Source organism: Macrobrachium rosenbergii, chromosome 12 (assembly GCF_040412425.1).
Source record: "Macrobrachium rosenbergii isolate ZJJX-2024 chromosome 12, ASM4041242v1, whole genome shotgun sequence".
NCBI lineage: Eukaryota > Metazoa > Arthropoda > Malacostraca > Decapoda > Palaemonidae > Macrobrachium > Macrobrachium rosenbergii.
The window spans coordinates 107866853-107879915 of record NC_089752.1 but is presented as its reverse complement, the minus strand read 5'-3'; the positions used below and the strand labels follow the sequence as shown (position 1 = coordinate 107879915).

The 13063-nt window shown below is 38.8% G+C and overlaps 2 protein-coding genes across 10 annotated transcripts in view; one reads left to right on the top strand and one right to left on the bottom strand.

Moving 5' to 3' along the window:
* The window catches only part of LOC136843853 (inversin-like), a 649403-nt gene that overhangs the window by 386579 nt on the left and 249761 nt on the right, over nt 1-13063 (top strand). The gene's annotated exons all lie outside the window — the stretch shown is intronic.
* The window catches only part of Eip63E (cyclin dependent kinase Eip63E), a 205364-nt gene that overhangs the window by 21225 nt on the left and 171076 nt on the right, over nt 1-13063 (bottom strand). For all 9 annotated transcript variants that reach the window (XM_067112653.1, XM_067112652.1, XM_067112654.1 and 6 more), the window contains one exon: nt 12075-12194. In XM_067112653.1, coding sequence (XP_066968754.1) covers nt 12075-12194 — 120 coding nt within the window. The remainder of the gene's footprint in view (nt 1-12074; nt 12195-13063) is intronic.

Genomic DNA, 13063 nt, shown 5'->3' with positions numbered 1-13063 from the left:
TACACCACCTCATTCTACCTATTGTGGGAGAGCTACACGGATGATGATCACTTGTAATCCAATGTGCCAAGCCAATTACTAAGTGTCCCTGGTCCTTGGCAAAAATCTAGACTTAGATGCTTTCTACTTCTTAAGAATTTCCCCTGGCTAACCAGTAAACAATACTTAAACACTCCATTCGAACCAGCAATAGGAATAAAATTATATCAGGTAACTGTTGCAAGAAACGATTTTCTTGTGTAACAAACAAGACAAGTGCAGGCCCCTCATGATCGAAATAAAAAGTGGGCTCAAACTACTTTATAACACTTCTGAAGTGACAAGAAAAGTTCACACGTACTTCAGTTATGACTAATCACATACACCCAAAGGACAATAACAAATACAGATTATGCATCATACATAAACCATTCGTTTCTGAACTCATTCTCAAACCGTTCAGGTAGTCGCATCATCAGTGTGCCACCCTGACTCATGGTCCCAGCACTAAGAAATCACGTATTTGAACCAAGTTCTTTGAAGTAGTACAACTTTCCTCAGAATGCTGCAAATTTGATGTCAACTGTGATGCCTGGTGGAACACCTTTTTGTGCATGAAGGCATTTAGTAATGCCATAAGTACCAAAACTCATGTAACATGCCTATACAATACTCACATGCCAGAGGAAGCCTTGAGACCACACAATAATATGGAGAGTCCAGTGAAACAAATGCTCACCTACACAAACAAACACATGTTCCTAGATATTTGCACAACTTTCATGTTGTTGCACATCTAGGTTTATGTCTAGTCTGGCTTTTGCTAATCGCCTTTATGGAAGAAGACAAACCCATCTCTTGGAAGCAGTAGTACAGTTATGCATACAAACCTGAAATTAGGAGATTATGTTGAATACGCTGGTCTGTGAGACTACAGCGAACTCAGTACGCACTCCCGGATTGCACAACGGCATCAAAGTAATCATTGGTGCCAACAATGACGACCTGTATACTGTCAAACTAGACTTGTGGACATCATTCTACGAGTATTTCTTAGGACCACAAAATGTTGTTATCTTCAGTCCTGGATTGTTTTGGCATATGGCAAATGAAGTTCTGATCATTCAGAACTTCATTTGCAATATCTGTGCCTCTGCCAATTAAATCCAGTGCTCTCTAACCCTTTGGTAACTTGCTCAAGGATCACTTTCGTGTTGCCAAAGCCTTGGTTCCTTAGGAGACAACAGTGACCCTTGCAAAATGGTTGGTAGTTTCCCCTCTCATCACCAAAGTTCAAGCCTTTTGAGGTTTCTGTCCCTCTCCCCTTTTACCATGACGGGTAATTCATTTGTTCAGTCATCCCGAAGAATTAGGGGAATTTATATCTGAAGACAGAAATTCATTTCTCGTCATAGTGTGGTTCGGATTCCACAATAAGCTGTAGGTCCCGTTGCTAGGTAACCAGTCGGTTCTTAGCCACGTAAAATAAATCTAATCCTTCGGGCCAGCCCTAGGAGAGCTGTTAATCAGCTCAGTGGTCTGGTTAAACTAAGATATACTTCAGTCATCCTGTCAATCTGACGTTGATTGGAGTGAACCTTCGAGTCTCAAAACCGCAAGATCCTTTAAAAGTAACGATATCTCAACAGGATAGGGGTCCTTAGTCCATGGTATTGCCACTAATTGTAGACATAACAGATTAATGACTCCATCAACATCCCCAAAGAAGTCTACAGTGCCTATGCCACCACAGTAAACAATGATGGACAGTGCCAACTTCTCACTTGCAAACTGCACATAACAATGAGCCAATCTATGACAGTGCCCAGTAACAAACCTTCGACAATTATGACTGGCATGCAAACAGCAACTGGCCTGCTCTTGATGTTCAACTTTAGACCATCTGCAGGTGGCAACTTGCACAGAACTGGATGCTAAATGCACATTGTTCTTAGCACACAACCCTTCCTGAGTCAATAAACTGCCTTCATCGCAGTTATATTTTCACGCCATCTCTTGACCGAGTACCCCCAGTTCACGATTTGTTAGTAAAATGGATTGGTATTCTTCCCTCCCCTGGACAAGTCGATTTTTTTATGAACCCTAAAAAACTTAGGATAATTTTGGAAGTTAAGTTCAAGGAGATAATTTTCCTCCTGGTGTCATTCCAGTTGTGGTTGCAACTGAAAAAAACAACCTTTATCATAAGTCACAGAACTGTACCAGATAGCACTCTTCCGACTACTAGATTAGTACAAGACTGATCAATCAGTCTTATGCCACCCTTGGCACAAACCATGGAAGGGTTTTACCATGGAGAAAATTCCGATCTTCGCTACATCTACGATCACATTCATAAATTTGCTGAGCCTCTCAAAAGGGCCTCGACACAAGAATATACGACACCACTCAAGGAGAGGCATCAGATGTGAACGCACTACAGAAACGTCTATTATCTGTTCCATGTCTTTTTCTCACTAAACGCGAGAACTGCAAGACATTCAAATCACTGAAACCTTTCACACGAGCCCGACGGCGTTGTTAGATCCACTGACGAGCACTGCTTGAAGCTCAATGACCCACCTCGATCTGAAAGCTCCCCGTGCCCTCGAGAAAGAATCTGACATATCGTAATAGAAAGAGGTACTACTATAGGTTTCAAGAAACTGAGTCAGCTTTTGTATTATGCAAACAAGTTTTCATTCCATTACCCTCGTTTCCTTCTCTCCAGATACCCATTCATTACTTTGTGCACTCACAATACGTGCATGGTAGCAGTCTGACTCCCCTTCCATTTCACACTTATGCGATGTAATTTGTTCCTTGTACATGTACTGTAGTTTGAAATTGTAGTTCTCGTCTGGTTTGTACTTCAGTCGCATGAACCTTAATTAATAAATTTCCCTTTTTCCCCACTTCTCTCCTTTCATCCATCTGTGCAGTCATAACACACAATTGCCGTTTGTTCTCTTAACGGTTCTCAATTTATGATACTCGTCTTTCGTGACACGTTATTCGCTCTTTGCAATTTGTCATATTAATTCCAGAGCACATTCTCCTGCACTGTAATACAATTTTATTTTTTCCCCTCCCTCTCTTTCCTGCTATCGTTATAGTTTGCAATTTCTTGTTGCAATTCGCTCCCCGTACACAAAACCGAATCGACAGTTCGTTAAAATAATATAATTCTCCCTTTTCTTCTTCATCGTTCTTATGATTTCGAAGCTGTAATGTTTAAAACTGAAATGGGGTGGCAATTCTCATGATGAATTAAATTCGAAAGTTATAACAAGTCCAATATAATTGTAGTTTATGATTTGATAAAATGAGTTCGTATTGTTTGTTTTTCCCACATGGAGGAACTTCAGGTATAGCCGTGCTCATGTTAACGTTATTATTAGTGTTAAATCAACGCGTCTCTGTCTTTTTGTTGTAATTATTCGTTTGTTTGGTATTTCTATTCGTTGGAATTAACACGTATGTCTCCTATTCACTAGGGGTTTAATCTGCGTGAGTTTGAAGTGTTATGTTCTGTTACCAATTGTCTTGAGATAAGCTAAGTCTCTTGTTTTCCCGCGGCTGTGGAGGTCGTTTACTCGCCTGCCGATTCGTTACTGCCGTTAATCCACCGTTGTGTTCATTTAAACTGGATGCCACCTTGGAGCATTTGATGGCATCTGGTGGTCTTTTGTACGTCACTCCTCTCTCGGATATTTAGGATTAATATTTAGTAGAATCTAAGTCTTACACTATTTGTAAATATTTCGATTTGTTTATGTTTATTTTAACTTTTTTGTTAGTGTTTCTCTTTTTTCTTGTACACATGCAAGACCCTACCCGTCTTTTTTTTTTCATCCAAGTACGTACGCGCACTGTGACATTCCATTTTTAGCTGACCCGTGGGCAATTCTTGTAACTTATTAAATTCAAAATTCACAATAAGTCCATCATACCACGTTTACGGTTAAATAACTTGCAGAGTGCACTCGTTTTCCTCTCATTCGTAGATATTTCAAGTTGAGTAAGGCTCACGTCAGCGTTTTATTAACTGTTGTTATTTTCGTCACATCCGTCTCTCACGTTGTTTAATATTTTGCATCGTTGAAAATACTCTGTTTTCTGCTGGGTAAGGTTTTGATATGAGTCAGAGAGAAAGGGATTCGTCTGTTCGTCACTGTACCTTGAGATCAGTCAGCAGAAGCCATTAATTTATCTTGTTTCGTTCCTAGCATGAGTCTATCGTTGTTTATTCATTCGAACAGAGTGACCGGAGACGTCTCATTAAGCTAGAAATAACTGGTATCTGGTAGCTCTCGTTCCATCGTTCTTTCGTTGGTTCTTCAAGATTAATGCAGATCAGCAGAGGCTGAGGCTTGAAACTCAGCTATTCACTGTTGTGTGAAGTTGTAGTTTAGAATACTACTAGTAGTCAGTCTAAACTTTAGACTGAATAGCAGCGGCTGAACCATTGCAGACATTCTCCGGCTTGTCGTCATTTGTTGACACTGGTTGAGCGGAGGATGTGGAAAATGATAAGAAAACGCCCTCGTCTCTCTGTTAGGCCTAATGGTATTCCTTTTGCTGGTCAGAATAAGGCCAATTCTTTGATCGTGGTAAATTCGAAATGAAAAACAAGCGTTGAATCCAGATGAAAAAGAAATGGAGACGACTTCTCTTTCCGTGGAGAGACTCGAACTCAAGTACAGCAGTATGTGTTAGACACTCACTCAGTCGACATAACTACCTAGAGGGATGAGTAAAATTTAGAAGCATGCTGCTAGTAATACGCACCCGCGCGCACGCACACACTCATTTTATATATATATATATATATATATATATATATATATATATATATATATATATATATATATATATATATATATATATATATATATATATATATATATATATATATATATATATATATATATATAGTGACCAGTAGATTCAAACATACTGTAAGTGTTTATTTACGGATTACAATCATTGTTCTGTTTTCTATTTACTTCAAGCACAATACCGCAAACATTGCACAAATTTACGTCGTAGTGGTATCGCACTTCGGCATGTTCGAATCAGCTTGAGGTTGTCCGACAGTTCACTGCTGTACCTTGCGTTTTAAGAAGCTGTTCATTTGAATGTTGTTTTGTCCCAAGAATTAATTTATCGTTGTTTGTTCATTCAAATTGAATCAGGGATTAACTGGTACTTGGCAGCCCTTTGTACGCGGCTCCTTCATTGGTTATTCAGTGTTAGCAGTTCGTGGAACTCGGGTCTTCAAATTCGGTCATTCATTGGCCTATGAACTTGTTAAGACTGATCGTGATTCGTTGTAGGCTTTTTGTTTTCATCGTTTGCTCTTGCCTTGAGTGTGGATGGTTTGGGAAATTTTCTAAGAATATTATGCAGTTTCCTTTTCCCCCACATTTTTGTTGTTATGCTGTCTACGTTGTTAGTGGCCATGTGGGGAGCATTCTTGTCTCTCTCATTCTTTCTCTCTCTCTCTCTCTCTTGTTAGCCATGTGATTAGGCACCACGGGGCCTTTCCTTTTGTTGATTTATGAGTACGTCACCCCGCCTATGCTTTCGATACCAAGTAACCCAACATAAGTCAAACTGGCTTAGAGTTTAGTGCTCAAGCTTCCTTGAAGATCTTGACCTCTTCACACTCGGGGCATAAACCTTAACGACCGTACGCAGTCAGTGGTGTAAATCAGGATGCATGCCTTTACGTTTTCTGTTTATATTATATCACCAGGGGTTTTACTTGCTGGTCTGAGGTGTGGGGATGTATAAGGCTTAGAATTCTATCCTTTCTTACGGTTCTTTTTGACACAGAAACGCGACTGTAGCTTTAAAATTATAATTTGATAATTATATGACACTGAGGTTCTGATCATGCTTATCTGAACCTGCCTCTGTTTCCAGGATTAGCTGGCTAAATAGAAACAGAGCTATATAATTTCGATGGCGTTTGGGATTAGTTAGCTAGGACACCTCTGGAAACCACAGCAGTTAACTCTTACAAAAGGTGTGCACACCGATTAGAGTAGCTGTGCGTTGTGCTTACCTCTCTAGTAGAAGTTTCGTTACTTAAGAGTACGTTTTCTACAGCTTAATTTCCCTGACCCTTCCTTTGAATTTCTACCAGCAGTGGAAGTGTTATTGAGTCATCTATTTTTCCTGGCACCATCAAATACTGCGTTCTTTCATAAAAATGACTGACTTGAAAAAGTTTTGGCACTTCAGTCCTGTTCCTTTGAGCTACTAGCCTGAAGATCCAGTTATTATGGAGCCATTTCCTCATTCAAGGTCTCTTTTTCCAAGACAAGTCCTGTTTTGTGGAACCTTGATAGAATTAAGCACGGGTGTTCCATTTGCAGTACTTTTTAGTTTTCTGTAAAAGAAAACTGTTGTGCTGGCTTTGCCTGTCCGTCCGGCCTCAGATCTTAAAAGCTACTGAGGCTAGAGGGCTGTAAATTGGTATGTTGATCATCCACCGTCCAATCATCAAACATACCAAATCGCAGCCCTCCAGCCTCAGTAGTTTTTATTTTATTCAAGATTAAAGTTAACCATAATCGTACTTCTGGCAACGCTTATAGATACCAACAACATAGGACACCACCGACAGGACCGTGGCTGAGTTTCATGGGCCGCGGCTAAGAGTTTTATGGGTCGTGGTTGAGGCCACCACCGGACAGACAGATAAATTAACTCGATTGCGCTGAAGAAACTTCGGCTCATTTTTTACTTCCTTGCTTTTTATTTCCCTTTATTTAGTATACGGGGCTAGGGTGGGTTTGAAGGGGTAACAACCGATTTTTGGCACATTAAGTTCTGCAGCTTCGCTGTGTTTGTCTTTACCCGAAGAGATACTGCAGTTTAACGGGAAGTAGTATCTCTCTCTCTCTCTCTCTCTCTCTCTCTCTCTCTCTCTTTATCAAAATGATCTGATAAGAATCTGTATCGTATTGTCACAAGAATTAATTTGGATGAATATACCAAAATACAGGCGATTGGAATATGGCGACGTATTCTGGTACTATATATAGTCTCAGTATGAAAGTGTAAAAAGATCTAAAATGCACATTTATTTCTAGAAGAAAGAAACGTAGGCCCTCTCCAATTCATTTCTACTCTCCTTCAGATATGATATTCAACACTACCAAACTCTAACTTCTTAAATACCCTGAAACCAAGCCGTATAATTTCGAGAACCAGTATGACTTCCAATGGGGATCTTCCCGTCATGCTGTTGTCTATATTGAAGTCACACTATGCTCAAGTCACACGGCAACAAAAAAACAAAACAAGTAAAAAATGCGCCGAAGTTTCTTCGGCGCAATCGAGTTTTCTGTAGAGCGTATAAATGCTGTGTGAAACTCTCAACCGCAACCCATGAAACTTTCAGCCACGGCCCGTAGGTGGCCTGTGTTGTTGACACCTACAGTATATACAGTATAGCGGTGCCAGACGCACGATCATGGCTAACTTTAACCTTGGAAAAAATATAAATTACTGAGGCTAGAGGGCTGGAATTGGGTATGTTTGATGATTGGAGGGTGGATGATCAACATACCAATTTGAAGCCCTCTAGCCTCAGTAGTTTTTAAGCTCTGAGGTCGGACAGAAAAAAGCGCGGACGGACAGTCTATTAGCCATCTCAATAGTTTTCTTTTACAGAAACCTAAAATTACTAAAATAAATCAATCAAAACCTGGCTCCCAACGACAACCACTGCCGCCCAAATCCCGAAATTTTCAAGAACTTTAACTGGGCTATTTGTTGACTAGTTTCAGAGTTTCGTAGGAAAACTGCTCAATCATCGAAGATTTTTGAAGAATGAAAGCACACAGCTCGTGCGAATGTCGGCAGGTGATCGACAGCTGCACGCGTGGAAATGGCCATTAAAGTGAATTAAAATCGAGTACATACGCCAACGGAGTCAAAACCTTTAAAACCATTTAAATGCGTCCAGGTGTTCGTTAACTTTGGCACTGATCTGATCAAACGTTCCTAACTTTTGCTCCATTCCTGGTCTTTGTTAGTTAAGACTTTGGCTGATAAACGCCGTACCTCTGGTTGATAGTAGCGGGAATAGTACTAACATGGCTTTGGGTCGTCCTCCAGTGTTGATGAGAACGAGGCGTCTTCACTATAGCTGATTCATACCAAGGGGGAAACATTCCGAGATCTGGTGACAATATTGGCTGAAGATGGGGACTTGAATCCTGTTCAGCTTTCTATGAGATCTAAACTGGTTCCCATATAATAAAATGGATTCCCATACTTGGATTTAGTGGGCAGTCCAGCTTTCTATGTGTCATGTGGAATTTGATAACCCTTACAGAAGGTAAACAGATACCTCTATTACTCTGAGGGGTGAGATTGTAGTTAAGCTTTTAACTACGACTTGTCCTGAAAATGTGGTCATAGTCAAGCCCCCAAAATCATATGGTATCTGCCCGAAAACAAGCATTTTGTACTATCACACACATTTTATACGGATCCTCAGGACATGCAGGTGGATAAAAGGTTCATCTGGTCTAAGGGAATCTGAGAAGTAAGAGGCCATGGTCTACTTGAGCCAAAGCCGCAGCTGACAGACCTAATTGAAGGTTCTTTTGTATCGAAGGCGTTACTGAAATTTGTGGACTACAAGAAAGTCTGTGTTTATAACGAAAGTCAAGATTTTTGTTATATATATTTAGCAATTGGGGCCACTTGGAAATTCAGCCGCTTGACAAGTACTTCGACATATTGTTTCTTATATACTGTATCAAATATTTTCAAAACATATCCATGCACTTTGTATTGTTTATTCTAGGAGAAGCCATTACAGTAAGATTTTATTTTATATTAAGGACATTAAGCTCCGTTGCAGTTTGATGACAGATAGTTAGGTAATCTTTGGTCATCCAAAGACCGAGGTCATAAATTTGGAAGCTCTCCAGCTGAAAGCGTCTTTGTATTTCATCACTCTCCTCATTAACTTGTGTATAGTTTTGTTAAAGAATGCTCTTTTATTTTTGTACATACTTAATTTCCTTCCTAGTCTGGTTCATTTTTTGTATGATTAAAAGGCCCCAAATTTAATTTAGCGATCCCTTATAAAAGTTAAAAGTTGATTTTAAGTGAAGGAAGTAAACTCTTTAGTGTAGATTTCTATAAAACAATCAAGAGAATTGAAGAGAGAATAAAGTTCATGAAAACGAAACATTGGCTTCTTTTTTTGGACATACTGATTATTCTGGACAGCGGCCATTAAGAATGTTTGGATCAGAAGCTGTCTTCACTGAGAAATGATTCAGGTCGTTCGTCCTCCACAAAAAAAAATTACAAATAGGACACTCGCTCCCTGTCAGAGAGGCTCCACGTGCTCTTTACTCTATGTTAATGGTTTCTCCAACAGTTTGTACACTTGTGTGCACTAAGCTCATTCAACCATTTATGCTCTAATTTCTTACATATATTAACAACCAAACTGTAACCCTAGTTACCACAAGCCCAGAGCCTCTGCAGGAAACGCAGCCCAGTAGAGAAAAGGAATTTGAGACCCTTAATTTTAGCTAAATCTCTGTTCAAGAGATTCTCCAAACCACAGCACTCTGCTATTCAAGAGATTCACCGACCACAGGTCTCTACTGTTCAAGAGATTCAACAACCACAGGTCTCTGCAGTTCAGGAGATTCAACAACTACAGGTATCTACTGTTCAAGAGATTCAACAATTACAGATCTCTACTGTGCATGAGATTCAACAACTACAGGTCTCTACCGTTCACGAGATTCACCGACCACAGGTCTCTACTGTTCAATTCAGGAGATTCAACAATCACAGGTCTCTGCAGTTCAAGAGATTCAACAACTACAGGTGTCTACTGTTCAAGAGATTCACCAACCACAGGTCTCTACTCTTCACGAGATTCACCAACCAAAGTCTCTACTCAGGAGAGGAGATCGATGCTAAAGAGTAAAAAGTTTGTTTTCAAGACAAACCACCATTTCACACTTACAGTATAATATAAATAATATGAACCACAAACACCCACCTGAGGAACAATTTATCGGTTAGAAATTTAATAACAACGTATTATTGCTGTCATTCACACCTTCGATCTTCCGGGAAAGATTACTGCATTCTCATAGGTAAGACAACAATTGAGACACCATCAAAACAAACGTTTTCCCTGTTTTTTCCCACTGATGAATTCATGCTTGAAAGTTCATTCATTCTCTCTAAATATAATTTTATCTTAATTATACTATCTCTTATACTGTATTAAGAAATATACTCCATGGTCTATAATGCAGGTAAACGTAATGAAACGTTAATTAAGATATTTAGTTAAAAATTTACATAAGCAATACTACTGTATATGGGTCTATAACTAACAGTTACGGTCACGTGATCAACTATCTCTGTTGGTAAACAGGTCTGGTGCGTAACCTATGAGACTAAGTTAGATAAGATTATTCTACACTGGAAGTAAAGTACTTCTAACGCCAATAAATGCCGATTTCATGTTTATATCATACTAGGTATACATTTCTGTAAAGTAAGAACATGCAACGTTCTTCCTCTTGAATTTCCAGTTTAGAATTTAGGGCAAATTCTTACGAATAAATTATCCTAAGCCATTTTTTACGTTCACAAAGCCTTGTACGCTACAATCGGTCATTTGTCTGTTTAAAGACTTAATACACACCTCGCCATATGAAAAATTCATTTCATTCAGAATTTTAAAAGCAAACAAATGTCCCAGAGCCAGTCCTTGGAGGCTAAATATTCTTGACATACGTTTCTGACCACTAATATGTTAAAAGGGAGCAAAGGTGTTCAGCGCAGCCGCAAACTGCGTTTACACTGCTGGTAAATGAAAGTTGCAGCAAAGACTGTGAAATAGTTTCAATACTACCTCTTCCTTTGGACACGCCTTTGCGCATCTTTCTGTAGTACTTGGCGACTTTCAAATTCTGAAGAAGATCTCTTCGAATTATCTTTCAGTTAGTTTTAAAACGCACCAGTATAACTATCATGCAAATCTTCAGCACGAGATTCCCGCCTTAACATGTTTCATTTGAGGGACAAGAACTTAAGCATGAAGGAACAAGCGTATAAATGACACAAAATTCAAAATATTAGCTTGATGCATATTCAGTACATCACTGAAAATACGGATAACATAACATTTTAAAATTAATAAATACCTGAGGTAACAAAATGATAACTGTACGTTACATGTTGGGAACATTATTTGTAAATTTTTAAGATGACATTACAATTCTGGGGGGAAAATTGGTTATGATGATACTACTGATTTGACAGGTTTTCACTGATTTTGACTGATTTGCCTGATTTTGACAGGTTTTGGCTGATTTTAGCTGATTTTGACTGATACTATTGAATGGTTTGGATTGGGGAGAGAACAATTTACAACAGACCTTAAGAATACTAAAATAAGATACCTAATTGACCTTGAAAAGAACCAGCAATCTGCCAAGCAGAAAGAAGGAAAGGAAAGCCTACATTTTTAATCTGTCTATATGAAGTGTAATAGCTTAATACCAAAACCTCCAGATTATTTTGAAGAGTTGCCCCTATTCCCTAAATCTGCGCTGTGTTTGACAGCGTTTAAAATACTGAAAAATACGAGTCGGTATCAGATAGTTATGAAATCAGAAAATGAAAGCATGCTGTTTTCTACTTGAATTTCACAGAATAGAGAATATGGAATTTAGGCCAAAGGACAAGCGCTGGGACCTATGAGGTCATTCAGCCCTGAAATGGAAACTGACAGTAAAAACGTTTGAAAGGCGTAACAGGAAGAAAACCTCAAAGCAGTTGCACTATGGAACAATTGTTAGGAGAGGGTGGAAAGTAAGATATAAGGAAGAGATTCTGAACGGAGGCACAGTAGAAGGAATGAAAGGGGTTTTAGCAGCTAGAGGCCGAAGGGACGCTGCAAAGAACCCTAAGTAATGCCTACAGTGCACCGCAACTTGAAATTCACAGGGAATAAGGATTCAAGAATAAGAAGAAAATAAAACGACTAACAGTCAGACACTGGGAGACGGTAACCTACTTACCGCAATCTTTTTCTGGTATATTTCCGTTGGGCTCTATTCTATCTAAGTATTCATCGGAGAAGCCGTTGATCTTCATTCCCGAAATCGAGAGGTCCTCGTCGTCCTCGTTCTTGGATATTGCTGCAAAAAAGAAGGCAAGAGCCACGAATTAGAATCGTACGGAGAGAGTGGGGTGGCTTGGAATGTGACGGTGTAGCCTACTCTGTCTTGTGTGGGTGAATAGGCCTATATACTGTATATATATACAGATATGTATATATATACATATATATATTATATATGTATATATACATTTATACATATAAATATATGAATATATACCCATATATATATATGTGTGTGTGTATATATATATATAATGAATAGGTCTATGTCTGTGTACGTAGCCATGCGCTCCTATTCCGAGGTAACTGAACTGCCTAACAAGATAAAATGGCGGGGCAGCGACCCCGTTTCAGTATTGTATAATACAACATTTGGGTCACCGCCCTGATGCTCTATCGTAACGTGCGTATAATAGGCTACAACAGATTGAAAAGGAACAGCTGGGAAAATGCTCCGAAATGCATGAAAGCTGTATTTACACAAAAGCTTCAGCAAGTAATCACTGGGTATTCAAATACCATGCCTGAGATAGTTTCGCATCATTGCAAATCGCTCTGAAGTTGTTTCATATAAACATATATACACATTATATATATATATTACATTACATATATATATATACATATATATACATGTATGTATGTTTACTTATAAGTATATGTATATGTGTATATATACATATACTTATATATATATATTGTACATATATATATTATATATACATATACATATACATATACATATACATATCAAAAGAGTGAATCTCGTAAGCACAAGCAAAAGGCATAAAAAGACGAGGTGAGAGTTATGCTATGGCTGATAAGAATGGAAAAAGCAAGCACCAGGAGATTTGCAGAAGCTTTGGAGTTCGGAAGAGGAATCAA